The sequence below is a fragment of the Lepidochelys kempii genome, chromosome 2 (assembly GCF_965140285.1).
Source record: "Lepidochelys kempii isolate rLepKem1 chromosome 2, rLepKem1.hap1, whole genome shotgun sequence".
Lineage (NCBI taxonomy): Eukaryota > Metazoa > Chordata > Testudines > Cheloniidae > Lepidochelys > Lepidochelys kempii.
Window position 1 is genome coordinate 270,896,893 of NC_136381.1, and position 25,819 is coordinate 270,922,711.

The 25,819-nt window shown below is 50.1% G+C and overlaps 1 protein-coding gene across 1 annotated transcript; it reads right to left on the reverse strand.

Moving 5' to 3' along the window:
- Positions 1-344: 344 nt before the first annotated feature.
- LOC144930181 (stonustoxin subunit alpha-like) lies at positions 345-23,096 on the reverse strand. The gene is made up of 5 exons (XM_078851350.1): positions 22,959-23,096; positions 21,111-21,279; positions 13,999-14,130; positions 3,432-5,486; positions 345-1,443 (listed from the first exon to the last, which is right to left on the reverse strand). The coding sequence occupies exons 1-5, from the start codon at positions 23,094-23,096 to the stop codon at positions 914-916; spliced, it is 3,024 nt and encodes a 1,007-aa protein (XP_078707476.1). The 3' UTR covers positions 345-913.
- Between the last annotated feature and the right edge of the window lie 2,723 nt (positions 23,097-25,819).

A 25,819-nucleotide genomic window follows, 5' to 3' on the forward strand; every position in this document is an offset into this window, starting at 1 on the left:
GCACCCTGAAAACTATCGTGATGGAGTCAACGAAAAAAGAAAACACTTATCGTTTAACGAATATTCAATGTAGTACAAAATACAACATATGCGGTGGTCTCTCGTGTCCTTCCAGGACATCAGGTTCAGCAAACCTCAGACCTCTGAAAACCAGTAAATACAGATAAATCCCATGCAACCATAACTCTGCCCCTTGGTGCTGGCAATAGCCATGGGAACGATCTGCCTGCTACTCCTGGTGAAGGAATTTGTTTGTTTTCTGAAATGTCAAATTTTGATTAGCTCTGGCATAAAGCAACACATTTCATTGTAAGATATACCTAACACACAATCTGACAATGGTCTGAAAGCATAAAGTAGGATTTTATTTCATAATTTCTGCTGCTAAAAGACTTTGCATTCCTTACTGCAAGAGAATGACATGTTTACAGTAGGATAGAAACACCTCTGAGCAACTCAGAGAGAAGATGTGAGTAATCATTTTAGCACAATGGTAGGGGCTGATCCTGGGGCAGGGTTCTGCCTTTGCCCCCTCAGACTGTGCAAAGGGCCCATGCTGCGAGTGGAGCAATTGTCCGTGGCTCAGCTGGAAGCCCCCTGATGAGGACCTGGAGACAGTGCAGTGAGCTGCCAGCCTTGTGCCCTGACAGGAAGAGGGGGTGGAGATGCCGGGCGAGAGCCCTGGTTTTACTTTGCCCCTTTCAAACAGTGAGCACCACGGGGGATTCTGGCCAAGACCGGCACAGGGCTCAAAGGGAGGAGCTCCTGGTGCCCATTCTGACCCTGTTCACGGATATAATCCTACAGAACCATACAGCATGAGAACAAGCAGACTGGGCAGTCACTGCAGGACCGTGAGATGGGTCTAGCCTGCTCTGTATGGTACTGACAGGGCCCCGGGCTACCCTGAGTCTCAGGGATGGATGCTCAGCTGGAATCCTCCACCCCAGACCCAGAAGAAAGGGAAGATTTTCTCCCCATTGAAAGAAGCCTGTGGGAAAGTGAAGATCGGGGCCAGATCATCAGCATAATTAAATGCCACCAACCCCCCTTCATAGTCCAGAGAGACCCGGATCCTGCTGGGTTCTCTACTCAAGGACAGGCGGGTGACAGGCGAGGTTTGAGCCCGATAGTCTCTGGCATTGCCCCATTTCTGCACCACCCAGACCCCATTCTCGGGGGTAAAGCCAACCTCTTCCTTCCTCAGCACAGACTGTCTAGCTACCCCCACAGCCCAGTCTCCGGCTACTCCTCCCTTCACCTTCACCTGCCAGGAATGTTTCCCCGAGGTGAAGCCCTCAGAGCCCAGCACACTCAGCAAATAATCAAATCTCTCCGGTTTGTAAGGCAACATCTGGCTCTCGGGGCCCCGGCTCATGGTTCTTCGATCATCAGACAGGACGAGCTCAGGATGTGCCGTGTCTGGATCCAGAGTCACATTCGCTGGGGAGAGACAGAATCAGAGCGTTATCGGCACACATGGGTCAATGACAGAGCGAAAGGATCGGCTGGGCCAGACCTGAGCCTCAGAATCTTCCCCCCTGCACTCACCCACTTCGGAACAATACTGTGTAACATATATGTATACCAGTCGGTGCTGCTCTTTATACAGCTAACTATCGACACAGAGAGAGAGATAACATGGCAAAAATACTTCACTAACGCAGCGTTAAGATGCCTGGTGAGACCTTGCACCCCTCAAGAAAGTCAGTTCAGCAAAACTGAATCTTGTGAATGCTGGGAGATAGCGAGTTCAGGTAAACACCTTCGCAACCTTAACTCTGCCCTCTGGAGCTGGCAATGGCCTCTGGGAATTATCTGCATGCACTGCAGCTGTAATCCCTGTGGTAGGTGTTGCTGTACTGAAGGGTGGAGGAATAAATTGAACCATCTTGGAAGATCTGTGATTGGGATAGGAGGAGATCTGGGCGGCTGTGCCCTCTGCGTGTGTGTGTGTGTGTCCCCCTCTCTCCCCGGCCCCTGTGTGGGCTTTTAAGGCTGCACAGCTCCCTGCCTCACCCCGGGATATCCCCAGCAAGCCAGACTGTCTAAACAGGCCAGGGCCTGCGCTTTGCTTTCTCTCTGAAGACAACGAGCAGTGCATTGCCCACAGCTATATGTTTCCACACAGCTCCTTCTAAGCAACCACGTTTCTTCTTTTAGGTAAAAGCATGACAGAGAATAAATATTAAAACAATAAAACTCGAAAGCTGACCTGAGATTTCCCCGTCCCCCCAAATCCAATCTACAGCTCTAGAAGGTTTTAGTCCTTCAAACCCCACATCTGGGTATTCTCCGGGGTTAGAAGTTTAGATCCAGAACCAGAGCAATGGCTGGGCAGATCAGCCATATCTTTATCCAACTCTGGCCTTTGATCTTTGCCTTCTGTAACAGGTAATCAACAGAAAAAACCCTCCCCTCAGAGCTTAACTTCAAAAAGCTGGGTTTTTGCATTGACCAGAGGTAAGTAATTTGCATTAACCTCGCCCTAGGGACTCCCCAGGAAATCCACTTAATATTTATTGTCCCAAAAGTCCATACTTGTCTGGCACATTTTCAATACAGCCTTTTGAACCGCCACGTCTTACATCCATCACATCTCCTCACTAGAGAGGTTATACACAATCCTGGCCCACAGCAGTACATACAGTTAGTACAATAAGATCTTTCAGTGATATTGCAGGAAATTGCCCTATCTACAGAGCCCTATCCAGCTACAGTGGAAACTCTCCACCTCCAGAGTCTCTTGGCTCCTCTGTGCTCAGTATGATCCCCTTAGTTCATGAGCAGTACTATCTGTCCAATAATGTTCTGAATGTTGCTCCCCCCAGAGGCCTAGTGGGTGCCGTTCACTCTCTGCGTGTTATCCTCCAGTCAGTGAGACCCTTGTGGCAGGATCAGAGCCAGGGCTTGATCCCCAGGTCTGGGCAAAACCACGGTGGTAGAATATGTCAACCTTTAAAAACTATGGTTTTTTTAGGGAGTTGGGGGGGCGGGAGGGAGAGGAGATTGTATCCCAGGAACCCCTTGGTCAAATGATCTCAGATTTGGATCACTGACCCTAGCCAGTGCCCCCTGAGGCACATCAAATTTCAAGGCAATCCATGTAACCATGACAATTTTAGAGCACTTAGAAGAATGAAGCTTTTCACAGAAAGCTAGTTGGTACCTTAACTTGACCAGACCTGACAGCTCAGTATCATTTGTACAGTCCCCAGCAGATCCCGGTGGTTGGGTTGGGCCCTGTATGCATTACTCCAGTTCAGATATTAAATTGCAAGAAATAGTTTGATTCTGAAGTCACGCCTACATTATACACTTGGGACATCTCAATTTTTCTTCCAAAGATAAATATAGTTTTACCTGAATGAACTACTCCAGAGTCCTGTGTTTCGGGTGGGAAGAAATATGCAAATATATTTAAATGTTACCTTTCTTTAGGGTTGAGATGCAAGTCTCTTCGCTTGGGTCACTCACAGCCCCATCCGCACACACAGCCGAAACCCGGAATCTGTAGGGTGTCTCAGGACTCAGTCCATCAATGCTATAGAACTCGGTTCTCTTTTCTGTCCTTTGTTCCAGCCATTTGTCTTTCCCCTCCTGACTTGTATCTCCTGCCTCCTCTTTATATTGCACCTTATACTCCCTTATTCTGACTCCATCTCCAATGACACTTGGACTCTCCCAGGTGAGGGCGATGGCAGATGAATCTACAATAACTGTTACAGACTTCCCAGGCGGGCTGGTAGGAGGGAGAGTCTTCACAGGATTACTCACATCGCTGCTCTCGCTGAGCCCTGGTTTGCTCACTGCAGCGTATCGGAACTGGTACTCGGTGTTTGCACGTAGCCCTGTTACTGTGAATGTCTCTTGCGTGTTATTTACATTCACAGCCGTCCAGTTCTCCTGTCCTACAATTCTGTACTCTGCCCGATAGCCGGATATCTCAGCCCTTCCATAGGCTGCTGGGTTAAACTTGAGCTGCACACGGTCATGTTTGATTCCATCAATCAGGGGAGGAAGAGGCTTTGATGGAGGCTCAAAGTTGGTGCTGATCAGCTCTCCCTCCTCATACAGGTAAATGGAAGTGCCTGGATTGTCCTTGTCTGGAACAGAGGACACAATGAACCGAATCTTCCCGTTAGATTTGTTGACACTGACAAAACGTGAAAGGGACTTTGCAGATTTTCGAGCTTTTCTATTAATTTCTTGTTCCTCAAACCACATTTTGGATTTTGGTTTCTCAGCAACAGAACTGGCTGCTGCAGAATCATAAGTTTCCTTTATATACTGGGTCTGAAGCCACTGTTTTAAATCTGATAAATATGGCTCCTCTTCATGCAGTGAGGTGAATGTAAAGGAGATGATAAAGTCAAGCTCAGGGTCGAGTACTATTTCATCTAGTTCACTCTGAGAGGACACCACTTTTACATTGCTTAGGATCCTAAGGTAGGAATTCACATAATTCATCTCTTTTTCCTTTGTATCCAGAAATTCACTGAGGCTCTGAGTATTGAACGGTGACTGGTTTTTACATGATAAAATATCCACCAGGCCCCCTTCCTCTTTTCCACCTCCACGGATTAACGGTAAGAGTCCTGCTAGCTGTTTCTGGAAAGTCTGTCTGTGTTGCTTACACAGATCTCTGAACTGCTGGATTTTCAGCTTGATTTCGGGGAAGCTTGTGACGATCGGACTCTTCACCATGTCATTGCATTGCATGTTTACTTCTGCCAGTTCCTCCAGAGCAGTCTGAGCATCAGAAATCAGTGAAAAGCTGATCTCACGCACCAGCCGAGCAGCTCTGGAATCCAGCTTGGTCAGCGGGTACAGCCAGACTCTCACTGGTACGGCCTTTTCCCCGCTGTCACCCAGCAGCTTGGGGAGGGTGGAGTATATTTGCATGGCATCTTCGAAATTAGTTGGATTTCTCTCAAGAGCAAAATCACCATGGAACCTGCAGTTAAATTTTGCAGCATTTAATTTTTCACTTTCATCCATTTTGACAGCTCCTTCCCCTTCTATGGAAAACATGGGTATCTTTTTAATTGCAATCTGGAGCTTTCCCTCTATCTCACGTACATTCTCAGAAGAAGAAACTTCCCGATCAAACACGAAGAAAGCCTGAGCCCCGTACAGCACAGCCGTGACCACATGGGTGGCGGTGCCTTGGTCAAATACAGCAGGATAAGAAACATTCTCTGGTCCTAAATGGTTCATAGTTAGTTGTTCAAAGTTTGTTGTGGCAGAGTACTGGAGAGTAATTCGGGCCTGTTGTTTGGATTTTTTGGTGTCATTTAAGTATTTGGCAGATCCACTTACTTCAACCAGCCCCCCCAGGAAACTGGCCTTCAGCGAGGCTGTGACATTGAGGGCATTGGCCTTCTCTTCAATGGTGTCGGATGCGATGATCTCAAATTCAGTCTTGGGTTGTGGTTTTGTGTTTACATCCTTGCGAAGCTGTTCCAGGCCCCACAGCGTGATCCCTGGAATAGTAGAGACAGACACATGGTAACGTAACTGATAGATGCACAGGACACAGAATCTATCCATCCTTTAATTGTGTCTCATTTCTGAGATTGAAAAATAACGAGTGAAGGACATCAAGTAAACTGACCTGGTAACATACAAATGTGCCAAGTCAAGGCTGAACTACACCCTAACAACCTTCCCTTGCCCCCGGCTTCTTACAGGACTTTGGAAGATGTGATCTTTTCTGTTTTTTTTCATATATCCCTCTCCAGAATGACTGAGTTCACTCCCCCCTCAGGAGTACACTGTCCCAGGAAGCAAGTGCTATATTTATGATTGAAATGTCACTTCTATTAGAAAAGGAGGACTTGTGGCACCTTAGAGACTAACCAATTTATTTGAGCATGAGCTTTCATGAGCTACAGGGATGCATCCGATGAAGTGAGCTGTAGCTCACGAAAGCTCATGCTCAAATAAATTGGTTAGTCTCTAAGGTGCCACAAGTCCTCCTTTTCTTTTTGCGGATACAGACTAACAGGGCTGCTACTCTGACTTCTATTAGAAATGATCTGATCAATTGGATAATTGGTCTGAAATCAACAAGATGAAATTCAATAAAGACAAGTGCAAAGTACTACACTTAGGAAGGAAAAATCAAATGCACCGTTACAAAATGGGGAATAACTGGCTAGGCAGTAGTACTGCGGAAAAGGACCTGGGGATTATAGCGGATCACAAATTGAATATGAGACAACCATGGGATGCAGTTGTGCAAAAGGCTAATATAATTGTGGTGTGGGAGGTAGTTGTCCTGCTCTTCTCAGCACTGGAAAGGCCTGAGCTGGAGTATTGTGTCCAGTTTGGGGCGCCACACTGCAAGAAAAATCTGGACAAACTAGAAGGGTGAGGGAAGAGCAACAAAACTGATAAAGGGTTTAGAAAACCTGCCCTATAGAAGATAGATTAGAAACAGTGGGTATGTTTAGTCTTAAGAGAAGAAGACTGAGAGCAGAGCTGATAACGGTTTTCAAATCTGTTAAGGGCTGTTGACAGTGAGGACAGTGATCAGTTGTTCTCCATGTCCGCTGAAGGGAGGCCAAAAAGTAATTGGCTTTATCTGCAGCAAGGGAGGTTTAAGTTAGTTATTAGGAAAACTTTCTAATTGTAAGGATAATTAAGCACTGGAATAGACTTCCAAGGGAGGTTGTGGAATCCCCATCTGTGATAAATAAAGTGGGGGTAGCTCCCTTTGATGGACACCCAGCCAATCAGTTAGCTGTAAAATCCCTCTTGATAGCTGTTCTTTACTTGCTTTACCTGTAAAGGGTTAAAAGTCCCCCAGGTAAAGAAAAAAAAAGTGGGCACCTGACCAAAAGAGCCAATGGGAAGGCTAGAACTTTTTAAAATTGGAAAAGAAAGTTTGCCTTTGTCTGTTGTTCTCTGGAGGGACAGAGCAGCCATGTTGTAAGCAGCTAAGCCAGGTATGATTATAAGCAGTGATGAGCTGCCAAAATCTTAACAACCTGTTCCCTGAGGGATGTGCCTCAGTATGTATTTTTTGTACCAACAGGGTTACCATAGGTCTGTATTTTCCTGGGAGGAATTCCTCCCGGATGGCGATTTAAGAACAAAAAGGCCTGACCTGTCTGGGAAAATAGGGATGTATGTTAACCCTGCCGAAAGTTCTTTTTTAAAAAGATGGGCCTGACCTAGCAATTACCTCCGTTTCACAGGTGTGGGTCCCCGCCATGCCCTGGGCATGTGCTAGGGTGACCAGATGTCCCAATTTTATAGGGACAGTCCTGGTTTTGGGGTCTTTTTTTTATATAGGCTCCTATTACCCCCCAACCCCTGTCCTGATTTTTCACACTTGCTGTCTGGTCACCCTAGGGTGTGCACAAGTGTGGGTCCCAGCTGCTCCCTTCCCCACTCATTGAAGCAGGTGTGCAGGGTTACTGCCCTGGGAACTGCAGGGCACCAGTGGACATGGGGACAGCTGCAGACAGGGGCATGGGGCAGGGCTAGCTGGAGGCAGGGGGGCCAGGCTGGCTGCGGGCAGGGCAGGGGCAGGGGGCAGCAGAGCTGGCTGGAGACAGGAGGGTGCGGGGCTGGCTGTGGGCAGGGCAGGCGGTGCGGAGCTGGCTGGAGACAGGAGGGTGCAGGGTTGTCTGGAGGCAAGGGGGTGCGGGGCTGGCTGTGGGCAGGGCAGGCGGTGCGGAGCTGGCTGGAGACAGGAGGGTGCAGGGTTGGCTGGAGGCAAGGGGGTGTGGGGCTGGCTGGAGACAGGGACAGGCTGCGGGCAGGACAGGGGGTGCAGGTGGCAGGGCCTGACTGCGGGCAGGGCAGGGGGTGTGAGGGTGGCTGGAGACAGGGGCTGGCTGCAGGCAGGGGGTACGGCAGGGCTGGCTGCAGAAAGGGGCTGGCTGCGGGCAGGGCAGGGGGTGTGAGGGTGGCTGGAGACAGGGGCTGGCTGCAGGCAGGGGAGCGGGTACGTGCGGCAGAGGTTGGCTGGATACAGGGCAGAGGGTGCGGCAGGGGCTGGCTGCAGGCAGGGCAGGGGATGTGGGGGTGGCTGGAGACGGGCTGGCTGTGGGCAGGGGGTGCGGCAGGGACTGGCTGGGGACAGGGGCTGGCTGCAGGCAGGGCAGGGGGTGCGTGCGGCAGAGGTTGGCTGGAAACAGGGCAGAGGGTGCGGCAGGGGCTGGCTGCGGGCAGGGCAAGGGGTGTGGGGGTGGCTGGAGACAGGGGCTGGCTGCAGGCAGGGGGTACGGCAGGGACTGACTGGAGGTAGGGGCTGGCTGCAGGCAGGGTAGGGGGGTGCAGGGACTGACTGGAGACAGGGGCTGGCTGCGGGCAGGGCAGAGGGTGCAGGGGTGGCTGGAGACGGGCTGGCTGCGGGCAGGGCAGGGGGTGCGTGCGGCGGGGCCGGCTGCGGGCAGGGTGGTGGGGGCTCACGGGGAGCAGCCCGAGCAGCAGGACGCAGCCCCGGCCGAGCAGAGGGAGTCCCAGGTATGGGGGGGCAGCCCACGTCGCTCCCGCAGCGCAGCGCCCCCAGTGGCCAGAGGAGGAATCACATCACTTCCCGGCCGGAGCCCAGCAAAGCCTCAGCGCCCCCTGCAGGGAAGCGGGTTAACAGCCGGTTCTAAAACAGGTTCAAAATTTAACACCCGGTTCGCGCGAACCGGCGCGAATTCAGCTCACCCCAGATTATAAGTCATCGGATCATGCCTAGAATGACTTATCTGAACTCCAATGTGTAAACAGATCAGAGTGTTTAGCCAGATGCGATTAGGTTGCATCCGAGAGTGCTGAAGGAATTGGCGGCTGTGATTGCAGAGCCATTGGCCATTATCTTTGAAAACTCGTGGCGAACCAGGGAAGTCCCGGATCACTGGAAAAAGGCTAATGTAGTGCCAATCTTTAAAAAAGGGAAGAAGGAGGATCCTGGGAACTACAGGCCAGTCAGCCTCACTTCAGTCCCTGGAAAAATCATGGAGCAGGTCCTCAAAGAATCAATCCTGAAGCACTTGCATGAGAGGAAAGTGATCAGGAACAGCCAGCATGGATTCACCAAGGGAAGGTCATGCCTGACTAATCTAATTGCCTTTTATGATGAGATTATTGGTTCTGTGGATGAAGGGAAAGCAGTGGATGTATTGTTTCTTGACTTTAGCAAAGCTTTTGACACGGTCTCCCACAGTATTCTTGTCAGCAAGTTAAGGAAGTATGGGCTGGATGAATGCACTATAAGGTGGGTAGAAAGCTGGCTAGATTGTCGGGCTCAACGGGTAGTGATCAATGGGTCCATGTCTAGTTGGCAGCCGGTATCAAGTGGAGTGCCCCAAGGGTCGGTCCTGGGGCCGGTTTTGTTCAATATCTTTATAAATGATCTGGAGGATGGTGTGGATTGCACTCTCAGCAAATTTGCGGATAATACTAAACTGGGAGGAGTGGTAGATACGCTGGAGGGGAGGGATAGGATACAGAGGGACCTAGACAAATTGGAGGATTGGGCCAAAAGAAATCTGATGAGGTTCAATAAGGATAAGTGCAGGGTCCTGCACTTAGGATGGAAGAATCCAATGCACCACTACAGACTAGGGACCGAATGGCTAGGCAGCAGTTCTGCGGAAAAGGACCTAGGGGTGACAGTGGACGAGAAGCTGGATATGAGTCAGCAGTGTGCCCTTGTTGCCAAGAAGGCCAATGGCATTTTGGGATGTATAAGTAGGGGCATAGCGAGCAGATCGAGGGACGTGATCGTTCCCCTCTATTCGACATTGGTGAGGCCTCATCTGGAGTACTGTGTCCAGTTTTGGGCCCCACACTACAAGAAGGATGTGGATAAATTGGAGAGAGTCCAGCGAAGGGCAACAAAAATGATTAGGGGTCTGGAACACATGACTTATGAGGAGAGGCTGAGGGAGCTGGGATTGTTTAGCCTGCAGAAGAGAAGAATGAGGGGGGATTTGATAGCTGCTTTCAACTACCTGAAAGGGGGTTCCAAAGAGGATGGCTCTAGACTGTTCTCAATGGTAGCAGATGACAGAACGAGGAGTAATGGTCTCAAGTTGCAGTGGGATTAGTTAGATTAGTGGGGGAGGTTTAGATTGGATATTAGGAAAAACTTTTTCACTAAGAGGGTGGTGAAACACTGGAATGCGTTACCTAGGGAGGTGGTAGAATCTCCTTCCTTAGAGGTTTTTAAGGTCAGGCTTGACAAAGCCCTGGCTGGGATGATTTAACTGGGAATTGGTCCTGCTTCGAGCAGGGGGTTGGACTAGATGACCTTCTGGGGTCCCTTCCAACCCTGATATTCTATGATTCTATGATAGGGTTATTTATTTTATTTCTTATTGGCTTGTGGACTCCTCTGTCATAACCCCAGATGCTTTTGTTTGCTTGTAACCTTTAAGCTAAACCCACAAGAAAGCTATTTTGGGTGCTTGATTTTTGGAATTGCTCTTTTAAAATCTATCAGAAGCCTAAATTCCAGATGCATTTTCTTTCTTTTTATTTTTAATAAAATTTCCTTTTTTAAGAACAGAATTGGAGTTTTGGTGTGCTAAGAGGTTTATGCATGTTGTTTGATTAGCTGGTAGCCACAGCTAATTTCCTTTTTCTTTCTCAGCTGTTCCCAGACTGTTTCTCAGCTGGGGTGAAAGGGCTTGAGGGCACCCCATAGGGAGGAATTCCCAAGTGTTCCTTCCTAGCTTGAAAGGGGTTGGGTGTTTTTTGCATTTGGTTGGTGGCAGCATTTACCAAGCCAAGGTCAGAGAGAAGCTGTAAACTTGGGAGTTTAAAACAAGCCTGGAGTGGCCAGTATTAATTTTTAAAATCCTTGCGTGCCCCACTCTGCACTCGGAGTGACAGAGTTGGGATTCAGCCTTGAGAAACTAAATGAATTCTTTGCATCGGTCTGCACTGTTGAGGATGTGAGGGAGATTCCCAAACCTCAGCCATTCTTTTTAGGTGACAGATCTGAAGAAAGAAAAGGAGGACTTGTGGCACCTTAGAGACTAACCAATTTATTTGAGCATGAGCTTTCGTGAGCTACAGAAGCTCACGCTCAAATAAATTGGTTAGTCTCTAAGGTGCCACAAGTCCTCCTTTTCTTTTTGCGAATACAGACTAACACGGCTGTTACTCTGAGATCTGAAGAACTGTCCCAAATTGAGGTGTCATTAGAGGAGGTTTTGGAACAAATTGATAAACTAAACAGTAATAAATCTCCAGGACCTGATGGTATTCACCCAAGAGTTCTGAAGGAACTCAAATGTGAAATTGCAGGACTACTAACTGTAGTCTGTAACCTATCATTTAAATCAGCTTCTGTACCAAATGACTGGAGGAGAGCTAATGTGATGCCAGTTTTTAAAAAGGGCTCCAGAGGTGACCCTGGTAACTACAGGCCAATAAATGTCACTTCAGTACTGGGCAAATTGGTTGAAACTATCGTAAAGAACAAAATTGTCAGACGCATAGATGAACATAATTTGTTGGGAAATAGCTAACATGGTTTTTGTAAAGAGAAATCATGCCTCACCAATCTACTAGAATTCTCTGAGGGGGTCAACAAGCATGTGGACAGGGGGATCCAGTGGATATAGTGTACTTAGATTTTCAGAAAGCCTTTGACAAGGTCCCTCACCAAAGGCTCTTAAGCAAAATAAGCAGTTATGGGATAAGAGGGAAGGTTTTCCCATGGATTGGTAACTGGTTAAAAGATAGGAAACAAAGGGTAGGAATAAATGGTCAGTTTTCCGAATGGAGAGAGGTAAATAGTGGTGTCCCCCAGGGATATGTACTGGGCCCAGTCCTATTTAACATATTCATAAACAATCTGAAAAAAGGGGTAAACAGTGTGGTGGCAAAATTTGCAGATGATACAAAACTACTCAAGATAGTTAAGTCCCAGGCAGACTGCGAAGAGCTACAAAAGGATCTCTCAAAACAGGGTGACTGGGCAACAAAATGGCAGATGAAATTTAAAGTTGATAAATGCAAAATAATGCACATTGGAAAACATAATCCCAACTCTACGTATGAAATGAAGGGGTCTAAATTAGCTGTTACCACTCAAGAAAGAGATCTTGGAGTCAGTATGGATAGTTCTCTGAAAACATCCACTTAATGTGCAGCGGCAGTCAAAAAAGCTAACAGAATGCTGGGAAGAATTAAGAAAGGGATAGATAATAAGACAGAAAATATCCTATTGCCTCTATATAAATCTATGGTTCGCCCACACCTTGAATACTGCGTGCAGATGTGGTCACCCTATCTCAAAAAGATATATTGGAATTGGAAAAGGTTCAGAAAAGGGCAACAAAAATGATTAGGGGTATAAAATGGCTTCTGTATAAGAGAGATTAATAAGACTGGGACTTTTCAGCTTGGAAAAGAGGCAACTAAGGGGGAATATGACAGAAGTCTATAAAATCATGAGAGGTATAGATAAAGTAAATAAAGAAGTGTTATTTACTCCTTCTCATAATACAAGAACAAGGGGTCATCAAATGAAATTAATAGGTAGCAGGTTTAAAACAAACACAAGAAAGAATTTTTTCACGCAATGCATTGTCAACCTCTGGAACTCCTTGCCAGAGGGTGTTGTGAAGGCCAATCCTATGATGGGGTTCAAAAGGGAGCTAGATAGATTCATGGAAGATAGGTCCATCAGTGACTATTAGCCAGGATGTGCAGAAAATAGTGTCCCTAGCCTCTGTTTGCCAGAAGTTGCGATTGGGTGACAGGGGATGGATCACTTGATGATAACCTGTCTGTTCATTCCCTTTGGGGGACCTGCCGTTGGCCACTGTCAGAGGACAGGATACTGGGCTTGATGGACCTTTGGTCTGACCCAGTAGGGCCGGTCTTATGTTCTTGATACCATCATTGTAGGTTTTAAAGAACAGGTTAGACAAATACCTCTCAGAGATGGCCCTGGTGCACTTATTCCTGCCTCAATGCAGGTAGCTGGACTAGGTGTCCCCTTAAGGGCCCTTCCAGCCCTAAATTTCTATGATTCAGTGATGTCTGGTGGGGTGAGTTCCTCATGCTAATTATGTTGCTTTAAAATGTATTTCCTTTATCGAGTTTAAACTAGTTGTATTTTAATTTTGAGTGTCCCCTTGTTATTTTTCTATGAGAGAGTAAATAGGTACTTCCTATTTACCTTCTCTAGCCCTTTCCTATTTACCTTCTCTAGCCCTTTCCTATTTACCTTCTCTAGCCCTTTCATTCTTCTGTATCCCTGTTTCACCTCCAGCTTATTCTTGTCTCTATATGAAATATTTTGTTTTGTCTTTTCCTGTGAAATTCTCCCCAGGTTTCTAGTCATTTTTATCATCATTGTCCGAACTGCCTCGATTTCTGTGATACCCTCTTTGTGATGGGACGGCCAGCACGGAGCACACATTCCAGGGGAGTGTGGCCCGTTGATTTATATAATGCCATTGGAATAGGTCTGGTGGCATTTTCCATGCTGTTCCTCGGGCACCCGAGCACCCTGTTCACGGCTTGGCCTGCCACTGGACACAGAGTGGGTGTTTTCACTGAGCTGTCCACAGCGATGCCAGGCCTTTTCCGGGGTGGGGACAGTTCATATGGGTCACAGTGATGTGTGTGAATAGCTGAAGTGTTTCCTTCTAATGGGTCCCCTCATGCCCCGAAGATCTGTGTGTAGAGAGGACCCTTCTCACCGGGACCTCACCCCTCCCATGTGGAAATGGGGGGATGAGCCAGCTCGGGGGCACTGTCCCCCTTTCCTAGGCCGACTGCCATGCGGGTGGGGCTGCAGAGATATCGCAGTGGCAGGGGAGTGGATGGAAAGTTTCTCCTTTCTCCTAGTGCAGCCAGTGCTGTAAGGAGGGTCAGCAGGACAGTACCCGGGCAGGTTTGGATGCCCTTTGTTTTTTCCCCAACTCAAATCCCAAACCCAAATGTTCCTAAAAGAAACAGGTGCCAAATGCTTCTTTTTCCTGAAACGCTAAGTTGGGCCCCGGGCTCTCCCCGGGTGACAATTACCTGGGATGAGGGAGTCACTGCGGCAGTCGTACAGCATCCCCAGCTGGAAAGGGCGGCCCAGAGCCGGCATCGCAATGGTGTCATCTGATCCGGCCATTGTTCCACACCCAGATGCTCTCTCCTCTGTCTGACCTGCAAGAAAGAACTGGGGTTACACTTAAGTTTCTGGGGAGCAGATTTAGAATCGAGTCACTGGCTTCAGTCTTCAAAGCTTTTTCCGAACATTGCCTTGGTTTTAAAAGAATGATGGATCTTCTAGTCTCCACAGGGGACAGGAGAGGAAGAAAGTCACTCAGAGATTTACCTCTCCCTTTTCTTGCCTCAGATTATGAATTCTAAATTTTATATTTCAAAGGAATTGTTCCTATTAGGAAGAATGGGAAATAGTTATAATTTGATGCAATTTAGAGAGATGTAAGCCACAAAGCAAAACAACTGTTGTATTTTGCTGCTCTCATGTAAGATCCCAGACGTATTGAAAGAACGCTGTGACATGCCAGCAAGCTGGATGTCCTGATAGGGGGCTAAATTGCAGCCAGGGAGCCATAAATACCTGCTGCCCAATGGTTAAGAAGAGAGGCAACAGCCCTTACTTAACGCAAGCCAGAGCATGCCTCTGAAGCAGGGGTGGGCAAACTATGGCCCGCGGGTCGAGCCGTTGTAAGCTGGCCCATGAGCTCCTGCTGGGGAGCAGGGTCTGGGGCTTGCTCTGCTCTGGCGCTCCAGCCGGGGTGCCGGGTTGGGGGCTGCTTGAGCTCCCGGAAGCAGCCACATGGCCCCGCTCCGACAGTCGGGGGCCGCTCCACGCATATGAGCCAGAGAAGGGACACCCCCCTCCCGCACCCCAACCCCAATTTTGTGTGCATTCATGGCTCGCCATACAATTTGTATTCCCCGATGTGGCCCTCAGGCCAAAAAGTTTGCCCACCCCTACTTTAAAGTCTAAATAAAATCGTACACCTTTCAGGCCTTGCACCTTGGAATAGAGCAGGAACATCTGCCAATAGATATAGCATAAGGAAATCTCCCTCTCCGAGACCATTCCCAGAGGAGAGTTAAAGGGAACGGCTCCATTTCATGTCTCTTACCTACACTTACAGAACCGCAAGCCACCCACCAACTGTCTTCCTGTTACACGTTTACCCCAGAATCCATCACACCAGCCTCCTCTTGATATGTGCCCTACAGAGGGTTGTTTTAAAGTTTAATCTCAGCGAATGTATGAACTCAGGCCTTGTCCACATGGGGGTACGTTGGCACTGAGTTGACGCACACTAGTAGCTGCGCACTACGTAAGCCATACTCCTAGCATGCGCACGGGACAGCTGTGCCCTCTTTCCAAAATGCCGTACCCCACAATTGTAGCTGAGAGATTTCAAATGATTTAGGAAATTATTTGTCTAGTATTAGGAATTGTCAACTGATATTTATTGAGCAGGATGAAAATGTGATTGTTAGCTTATATATGAGTAAGTCTGTGAGTCTTTCATGGAGGTCCTGGAAGTCACAGAGTCCATGACTTTCCAGGACCTCCATGACTTCTGCAGCTGCAGCGGCTGGTGTAGCTGACCCTAGGGCTGCCCCAGCACCTGGGTGACCCCGGGGCCAGCCACTCTGGCCACTGCTTCGGCGGCCCCAGACAACTGATCCCGGGCCCTGCCACGGAGCAGCAGTCCAGGAGCAGCAGCGGTGGGGCCCCGGGTTCCCCCCCCGCCTGGAGGAGCAGCAGCGGCGGTGGGGCTACTGGCCGCCACCCCCCCAGGAGCAGCAGTGACTGTCGGAGCACCCCCCCCAGCAGCAGCCTCCCCTGGAGCACCCCTCCTCCCCCAGCACCTAAGATTTAGTGAGGGGCATTTTTAGTAAAGTCACGGACAGATCACAGGCTGTGACTTTTTTTTATTGCCCTTGACTGGTCCGTGGCCTTTACCATGATGAAATCATAGCCTTATATATGAGCATTCAGGGAAGTATAATTAGTTGGTATTATTAAGCTGTGGTTTGATTCGGGAACAATAAGACATAGGGCTGGAAGGAACCTCCTGGGTTGAGTCCAGTCCTCTGATACCGTAGGCAGCCCCGTCATATCGTCCCGTTCCTAAACTTACCAAGCTCCTTCTTAAAACTAGTCCGTCTGCCCCCACTATTCCTATTGGACGTCTGTTCCACAGCCTCAACCTCACTTCCACTTCGTTTCGGGGGCCGTTCATAGCGCTGATTTTGACAAATAAATCTCTGTTTTAGTTTGCGTCCTGGTTCCCTCAGGGATGCTCCTCTGGTTGAGGTCTATCCTGACAGGTGTCATCAGCTGAGACTGATGAAGTTAAGCACCCCCCCCTCCCCACCTATGTGCAAAAAATTGTTGGTATCACAGCAATTTTCAAGGCAGTTGAGTGTGCAGGGGGATTTTAGACTGCTACACAGGAGGAGAGTTTCAACCTTAACTGTCGTGGAGCTACTGCCCCACTAAAATCTAGGTTCAAATGCTGCCCCCTTTCCCATGTGTCACGGGGTCCAGACACCCCAAGGGCAGAACAGGGGGTCCGAACCCCTAAGAACAGGCAATGGACTCAAAGGATTGTGTACAATGCTATTGTGTATAATTATGTTGAGTGAGCTCTTTTCTGAAAGCCTGTGATGTTCTCAACTTACTGATCACTGTGCGAGATGGATCCAGGCTGTGCTTAGGGATTTATGTATCGTGTATGTAGAGTCTGGAGCTGGTTCCTAAAGCTTCATCTCCCGCTCCCAGCAGGGTGGTGGCCAGCCAGGCAGGGAGGAGCTGCCTCCCCAGCCAGACAAGACTAACCCCCAGCACCTCGCATTGTACAACCCAGGAGAGACAAATGATGGGTCTCTAGTGTGCAAACGGTGTGGAGTGTGTCCCAAAGTGAACTGAGAACTGGGGGGCTGGTTTCAAGCCTTTGGGGTGAGGAACTAGAGGGGAAAAGGTCTGGCAGTGAAGAACTCGGGGTAGGCGGATTTGGGGATGCTTGGGACTGGAAGGGCTGGTGGGGTCACCCTGCAGGGATAACGAGGCTGCTGGAAGCCAGGGTGAGACCTTTCTGCCTGTGGGCTGGATGCTGGTGCCAGGGCTCCGAGCCAGAGCCACACAGGATTAAGGGACCCACGGTCACAGGCAGATGGTGACAGACCCCCTGACTGCTCTGGGGGATCCCCAGAATGTCACACCGCGATATCAGAATGCTTCACATCCAGGCTCGTGCTGTGTCTTGTCACTATTCCCTGTATAACATCAATACAGATTAACCCTCTCTTTGCCACCCTCTCAGCTGCAGCCCGTGGCCAGACTCATCCCACACTGGCACGGCGGCTGGTGCAGGGGGGTGGCTCGTATGCTCAGGGGTGCCTTAACTTGTGCCCTGCCTCAGTGCTTCCTCTGGGCCATTGCAGAGATGTAAGAATGCCCCTGCCATGTCTCCTCCAGCCCCTGGCGCACCCCAGAACACCCCGATACCCCTCTGTGCTGGGGTCTTGGAGAGGGGGCCTAGGGGCTCTCCGAGGTGGGGGTTGTCATAAATATAAAGGGAAGGGTAAACCCCTTTAAAATCCCTCCTGGCCAGAGGAAAAATCCTCTCACCTGTAAAGGGTTAAGAAGCTAAAGGTAACCTCGCTGGCACCTGACCAAAATGACCAATGAGGGACAAGATACTTTCAAAAGCTGGGAGGAGGGAGAGAAACAAAGGGTGTGTGTCTGTGGGTAGGCTGCTTTGGCCGGGGATAGACCAGGAATGGAGTCTTAGAACTTTTAGTAAGTAATCTAGCTAGGTACGTGTTAGACTATGATTTCTTTAAAGGGCTGAGAAAAGAACTGTGCTGAATAGAATAACTATTTCTGTCTGTGTATCTTTTTTGTAACTTAAGGTTTTGCCTAGAGGGATTCTCTATGTTTTGAATCTAATTACCCTGTAAGGTATCTATCATCCTGATTTTACAGAGGTGATTCCTTTACTTCTATTTCCTTCTATTTCTATTAAAAGTCTTCTTGTAAGAAAACTGAATGCTTTTTCATTGTTCTCAGATCCAAGGGTTTGGGTCTGTGGTCACCTAAGCAAATTGGTGAGGATTTTTACCAAACCTTTCCCAGGAAGTGGGGTGCAAGGGTTGGGAGGATTTTGGGGGGAAAGACGTGTCCAAACTACGTTTCCCAGTAAACCCAGTTAGAGTTTGGTGCTAGCAGTGGATATTCCAAGGACAAAGGATAAAATTAATTTGTACCTTGGGGAAGTTTTAACCTAAGCTGGTAAAAGTAAGCTTAGGAGGTTTTCATGCAGGTCCCCACATCTGTACCCTATAGTTCAGAGTGGGGGAGGAAGCTTGACAGGGGTATTATCCAAGGGGCTGTATCAATATCTTCTACTGTATCAAAATCTCCAGCTTCCCTGCTTTCACCTCATTCCCCTCCTGTCTATCACAAATGCTGCTGCTAAAGTCACTCCCTCTCCAAGCGCATTCTGTCCTCCTCACTTCCCCTCACTGACTTCTGGCCTGTTACCACGTTCAATCCAAATTCTGTGGGCCTGAGCCCCATTGCCCTGCACCTTGTCACCTACGCCAGTGCAAAGTGGATGGAAAGCGTTGCCCAGCAGGAACGAAAGTGCTTCACACCCCAAAGTACACTGGTGTAATTCACTTCACAAGGGGCCGGGTGACAGGAAATCAGAGTCACTGAGCAGAGTCCAGCCTGTTACATGCGTCATCTCCCTGTATCCTGCTTCCTTGGTTTCATCTCTCGCTCTCTCTCTGGCTCTGGCTCTCTGCGTCCTCTCACTGCCCAGTCCTACGTTTCAGCCTCTCCCCAGACAGCTCCTCTGGATCTCACCCCCAGACCATGGACAAATCCTGCTGCTCCTGCCTCCACAATGTCTGTAAGAGCCAACCTTTCCTCTCCAGCCTGACCGCTAAACCTCTTGTCCTCCTGGATCATCTCCAACGTGAATTACTGCAACCTCCCCGTCTCTGGCCTCCCGGATACCCACATCACAGCTCCCCAGTGCAAGATGCTGCTGCGAAAATCATCTTCCCAGCCTGTCATTCTGACCAGACGACTCCCTCTTTCGATCTCCCCACTGGCTCTTCCCTACTTCACTGCACGTGGTTCAAACTTCTTGTCCTCACCTCCACAGCCCTGCATAATGCCAGCCCTCTCTGCACCCCTGACTTCGTCCCTCATCACGTCACCTGCCATCCCCTCTGCAGCACCAGGAATGCCAGGCTCGGTGCCCATTCATCTGCTTCTGCCAAACCAGCTCCATGCCTGCTCCCGTGATACCCTCCACTCTGGGAATGCCCTGTCCAGCGAGCTCACCGAGTCCTCACCCAGTCCCCACGTTTCCCTCCAGGATTCCCACCAGGAGCCAGTGAACAACATTGATTATTATTATTTAATTAAAAAAAAAAATAAAACTAAGCTGCTTGTGGCAGGGACTCTGTGTGTGTGCGTACATACACAGATGTCTTATGTGTTTGTGCAGCACCTAAAACAGTGAGGCCTCGATTCTGATAAAAGATAAATAATAAAAAGTTCAGAGTAAGTCCCCAGGATGTGCAGGTGTCTGTGTGGCTGTAACCTTCCCCCTCCCTCCCCACAGTTGGGTACCCGTATTCCTCACGTCATTCTCAGCTCAGCCTGGATCTATCTGAGGTGGGACCATGTTGTTTTATTTCTAGCCCAAGATTTTCAAAAGTGGCTAGTGACTGTGGGTGCCTCAGTTTTCAGGTGCCCAACTGGAGACCCTTCAAGGGGCCTGATTTCCAGGGGTGGGTGCTCAGCACATTCTGAGAGTCAGGCGCCTCTGAGCTGTGTCAAGCCGGGCCCCCGACTCCACGAGTCACTTTTGACAACCTTGGCCATAGTGTGAAGTGCCCAGAACACTGGGGCTGTAAAAACGCCCACTGCTCTTAACAAACCACGGATGAGAATTTTCAATGCTTTCACAACTGTTACAAGCCCCTCTTTCAAACTCACACACAACACGGTACCTTGGTGCTGTTAATTCAGCTCGGAGACCCGACGTGTATTCTTCCTTCACGGGCTGCTGGTCCCTGCGGCCTGCACGCCGTCCACCGGAGCTGTGGGGCTTTCACAGAAAAGTGGAACTTTTACATGGTTTCCTCTATTTATAATCCAGTTTCGGATTCTATCTTACACAATTAAACTGTTTTCCATTGCACTTTCTATATGGGGTCAAGCCCAGGGCCTTTAGGAATTGCTTGGTCAGTGAACTCCATTTACAGGAAAACAGCTTGGAGCTTTGCATGGTGACAGGTTTCAGAGTGGTAACCGTGTTAGTCTCTATCAGCAAAAACAACGAGGAGTCCTTGTGGCACCTTCGAGACTAACAAATTTATTTAGGCATAAGCTTTTTAGCTCACGAAAGCTTATGCCCAAATAAATTTGGTAGTCTCTAAGGTGCCACAAGGACTCCTCGTTGTTTTAGCTTGGAGCTGGTTTACCAGAGTTGTCTTCTCAGATCAGTTCTCAGAAAACAAGAACCCAGGAGACAACCTGGCAAGCGCAGCTCTGTTCATGGTTACTCAGGGTGGCGAGTTGTAGGGGCCCCTGGTGCCTGAGCTCCAGCAAATTCAGGGCCCGGGAGTCCGGCTCCACCAATGTTTGGGACCACGCCTCTTCCCTGGCTCGGCCTGCAGCCCCTGCACCCCCTCCCCAGAGCATCCCCCAGCCCTGTCTACTGCCCCAGTGCCTCCCCCACCCCCACCTGCCGTCCCTGTGCACCCCTGTGCCCCACCTGCACCCCAACCCCCTGTCCCAGCCCAGAGCCAGCACCCAGCACCCAAACTCCCTCCCAGAGTCTGCACCCCAAACCCCCTCCTGCACCCAAACTCCCTCCCAGAGCCTGCACCCCACACCCGCTCCTGCACCCCAACCCCCTGCCCCAGCCCAGAGCCTGCAACCAGCACCCAAGCTCCCTCCCAGAGCTTTAAGCTGGTTTGGGGGGCGGGACTTGGATCCATTCTGGGCACCACCAAAAATTATACAAACCGGCCGCTCCTATGGGCCCTCTGAGTACCCAGCTTCACCTATCCCTCAAGGTGACCCTCTGGGCATTGCCTTGTCAGAGCCTGACTCTTACGTCTGCTGTACATGGTGGAGAGGTGTGCTCGGTACACAGTGACGTGAGAGTGTCTGAGGTTATGGAGACCCACAGTGATGTTGCATTTGAAGCTTATTCTCTTCTTCATGGGCCACCTTGCCTCCTTTGTTCTCTTTTTGGGTGTATGAGACAAGTACAGGGGCTGGGCCTGTTGAATGGACACCCATCTGTCAGCTTCTCGCAGTCACCTCCAAGTCAGCTACCGAATGCATGATACAACCTCCCGGAGCTCATCTGCAAAGACCCGAGCTTGTCAACATTTAAGGACTTTTAAAAACTCCATTCCTGCTGTGCTACTTACAGTGAATTGAGGGGATTGCATGTAAGTCGCCCACTGTTGTTCCTCTTCTCCCGGCCTCACTCTGCTTGTCTGTCCTTAGACTGGGAGCACCTTGGAACAAGGACCATCCGCGTCACAGCACATCCTACCTCTGATCCAGTGCTTCTATTAGGAGATCTTGAAGCGCCCTACCAAGGAGAGGAGTATCCCTGAGGCCTGGAGGGGTGAGGTGGCTTGCCCAGGGTCATCCACCAGCAAACCGGGGAACGGAATCTAGGCCTCCTGAGTCCCAGTCTAGTGCTTTACCCACTAGGCCATGTTGCCTCCCACTAATTCTTGAGTGATTGGAGGCACCCAGCCCCGCAATGGGTGCCACTGTCAATGAGTTGTAATGAAACTTATCCCTATATAATTAACTTCAACCTCCTCACTGAAAGAATCCTACCAAACCCTGTAACTAAATGTTAGAAAGGGGAATTGGGGGTGGGGGGTGAGGAGAAGTGAGGAAGTTGGTTAAAAAAGCTTCATTGCTTAATAAACGGCCTTTATGCTGAGCCTGAGGATTTGAACGTCGATATCAAACAGCAGGGAAATTAAAACCCTTAGACTCCCCGCAGCGGCGCTGTGTGAGGCCTCAGTACTTCAGGCCTCTCCAGGAGCCTCCAACCCCAAGGGTGCGAAGCCGGATTCTTCCCCCTGCCCGAGTGGGACCCACCATAGGTCCCTGGATCCTTCCTGCCCCTTGGGCGGATGGTAAATCTCCGGCCTTAGCGTGCGGGTCTCCTGGGACTGTTCCCCGCACACCCCAGGCACCCGCCTTTCCCCTTCCCTGGCCTCCGGGCCTCACCCGCTTCACTTAACCCCCCGTCCTGACCCGATTGCTCGGGCTCGGGGCCAAAGGCACCTGCCCTCACCCAGCTCCTCGGGCTGAGGCAGGGTTGGCCCTAGGGGTCGGCGGGCTGGGCGACCACCCGGGGCGCACCTTGCTGAGTGGGGGTTTCCGGAGCAGGGGTGTCCTGTCCCTCCCTCCACCCACTTGGCAGCCGTCTGCAACCCGCTGCCCCTGCCCTTTCCTTGCCCCCTCTCCCCCTGGAGCCCCCCCGGCCAAGCTGCTCCCGGGAGCCTCCTGATGTCAGGGTGCCCCATCCCCCTGCCCGGGTTCCCTGCCTCCGCTGAAGGGTTTGTGCGGCTGCCTCTGGGGCAGGAGTGGGAGCTGCTGGCGGCTAGTGAGACTAGTGAGTGCTCTGCTTAAAGAGACAGTGCACGGCCTCTAATGCACACTCCCCCCAGCACACACACAGACACACACACTCACTCCTGTGGCAACATGCAGCCCCCGTATGACAACACCAAGTCTGCCTTGAACCGCAGGCCTAGTGCCAGGCACCACAAGACCAGGGTGACCGATTTCATAGGGACAGTCCCAATATTCGGGGCTTTTTCTCATATAGGCTCCTATTACCCCCCACCCCTGTCCCGATTTTTCATATTTGCTGTCTGGTCACCTTACACAAGCCACAGTCGCAGCAGTAAGGAAGGCAACACACCAGACACCAGGCCACCCTGACTTCTGCGCTGCCGCGGGCGGTGACATTGCCCTCGGAGCGGGGCACCCGGCCAGCACCCTCCGGGATCCGGCCGCCCAGCCAGTGCTTCATTTGTGCCAGGGCTGAGCTCTGGCGCATCTTTCAATGCAAATTTAGCAATGGGAGGAGGCAGTGGGGCCCGGAGGTGATAGGGGTGAGAAGCCTGGGGGGCCAGGGCTGTTGTGGGGGTTGCCAAAATACAAGTTCTCCCAGGGTGCCATTTTCCCTAAGGCCAGCCCTGGGCTCAGGATGTCACCTGGTTAATTTACATAATTTAATTTTCCTAGGGCTCAGGGCATCATCTTTTGAGGATCTGCAGGGCCTTTCCCCAGTGAAAGAGCCTTATACAGTAATATCCTGAGCCTCTATTAACAATCACCAAAACCAGACAGCACACGCTAAGCCTACAGTGCTCCCCACTCCCAAGAAGACAGAATCTTCCTGCTGGCCAGTCGGGATCAGGTCATCTGGGGGACTCCAGCTTCCGCACGGTGTGGTTGGCAGGGTTTTGAGGTCTGGCAGCTCTGATCTCGGGGCTGGGTCCTGGAGTTGGTTCCCAAAGAACTTCCTTTTGGACCCCAGTTTATATAGTTAAAACTTAGCTCTACAGTAACCAGTCATTTTAAACTAATGCATTACAAAACTGTATTTTTCACCCAACCTAGCCCACTATGAAACAATTTTTTAGCCAATCAGACCCCACCACCTGAGTTGATTTAAATTTTGACACAAACAGATGAAAGACCAGACAGTGATAACGATAGGGAAGCAAATGGAAGCACAGACAAAAGTAATCGATGGTATCTTTTCAACCGAAAGTGCTGGTAAGCGGTGTTGCCAGACAGAGGGTTACCTTGCGAAGTTCCCTTTGCACATCTTAAGATTTGTCTGTGTGGTCGCTGTTGGTGCGATTAGGGCAGAAATGTGTCTTAACAACCCGATATCATATTGTTTTGGTGCAGTTTAGATGGGACGTGACTCCCTGCTTCTTAGCTCACGGCTGCTGCTTCTTCCTGCAGAAAGACGTTGGCCTACAGAACTGCACTGGATACTCCAGGTGCTATTTCTCCACTGAGTGGTCAGGTGAATAGGAGCCGGAGGCAAAGCCTGTTGAAGTCAGCGAGAAGATTTCAGTGGACTCAGCTGGGCTTTGAATCAGGCCCTGAACGAATATCCAGCTCTATGACCTTTAGGGCATTACAAATTCTTATGCTTTAAAGGAGTCAAAGACCAATTTGTTGCAAAAAGAAATTAACACAGTTTTTCAGCAAAAGACTGGAATGAAGACGTAAAGTCAAGGAAATAGTCATGTAGGTCATTAACCTCGCCACAGTAATTGAACACTCCCTTCCACGCATAATCCTATCCCGTCTATTGAAGTATAATTGGAATCCCACAGACAGATGACAGAATCGAACAGGTGCCCGCCCACAGTCTACCCACAACTCTTGGCTGGTCAGTGTGTGCACGGTCTCTCACCGGGGGGCTCTGTAGGACTTCTCCCGCTCAGTCAGAGTGGGGAATTAAACACGCATCTCCCACATCCCAGGGAGTGCTCGAACCACTGGGCTCAAAGGCAAAAAAAGGCACGGCACCACCTCCCCCTCCTGTTTTGTGTGGGCAAGGCTGGAAGAGACATCGCTGTTCGTCACCAGGCTCGCTGCCCCCGGTGAATCCCCTTAATAACCAGGGACAGGAGGGAAGCGAGCAGCCTTCCAGCAATGGACTCTACCCAGCCGCGGAGTGAGACTTCTGACCTCCTAGGGCTGAGCAAGAGGTGGCTCCAGCAGCAGCATCCAGCCTCTTCCAACAAACAGACCAAACACGCAGGGTCCACGGGACAAGAAAGAGACAATTATGGATCAGCAGCGGAGTGATGCTCTGCCCCATGCTTGGAAATGATCTTGCCAGGAGGTCTCGCCTGCACACGGAGCAGCAGGGGGGATGGGACAGAACCTCGTAGGACGCTGGCAATCCTTGGTGATGGCACACGATGACCCATCACCCCCAGGGGACTCCTAGCCTCTCGGTGTGACTGGAACCACTGGAGGGCAGCCCCAGACACAACAGTGCTGCAGCACCACCCAGAGATCTGCTGACCAGTACAGACACTGCCAACAAACCAGCATGGGACCAGCCTGGAAACCCCTTTCTGTGAGGTGTCCTACCAGGGTGAATTCTAGGGATGGGGGAAGAGGGGAGGAAACCCATCCCCAACACAGCACCAGTTCCCCTGGAGCCCCAGGGAGGTCTGCATGGAGCCTCTGACACTGTTTCCACCTCCCTTTGACTGGGATGACAGGCTGCAGATTTATGAACAAGATGTTCTTGGCCCGTCCCTAGCCTAGCCTGCTCGAAGGCTGCTCAGCAGCCACTGTTCAGTGCATTCCCAGTCACTGCACAGGCCCCGCATCCCTGAAATGTCTCCCCTACTTTCTGCCTTCCTCAGAGTCTGTCAACCGAAAGAGAAGTCTCTCCCCCCTTCTCCCCCGATGGTCAGCGCGCAGTCCACAGGCCAGTGGCGGTTAATGAGTCTGCAGCAGCCTCTGTGCTCGAGGAGCTAGTCCATGAGCTGTCGTAGGACAGGTTCATGTTTTCAATCCTGGTATTGATTAATTGATTGATATTTAACACTGACATTCGTTGGAGAGGGTGCAGCAAAAAGCCACCAAAAGGACCCGAGGGCTGGAGAAAATGGCTTTCAGGGAGAGATGTAAAGAATGCAATCTGTTTAGTTTATCAGAAAGGAGATTGAGAGGTGACTTGATTATAGTGTGTAAATTCCTTCCTAGAGAGCAAATACCGGTAGTAAAGAGCTCTTT

Bases quoted from the DNA above. Each gene is read 5' to 3' on its own strand.
- LOC144930181 (XM_078851350.1), bottom strand. From the start codon at position 23,096: ATGCGCCAGAGCTCAGCCCTGGCACAAATGAAGCACTGGCTGGGCGGC. The intron at 21,280-22,958 runs GTGTGTTGCCTT...TCCATTCAACAG, and splicing joins TCAGGGTGGCCTGGTGTCTG to GCCCAGCCCCTGTACTTGTC. The intron at 1,444-3,431 runs GTAACATTTAAA...GTCTCTCCCCAG, and splicing joins CATCTCAACCCTAAAGAAAG to CGAATGTGACTCTGGATCCA.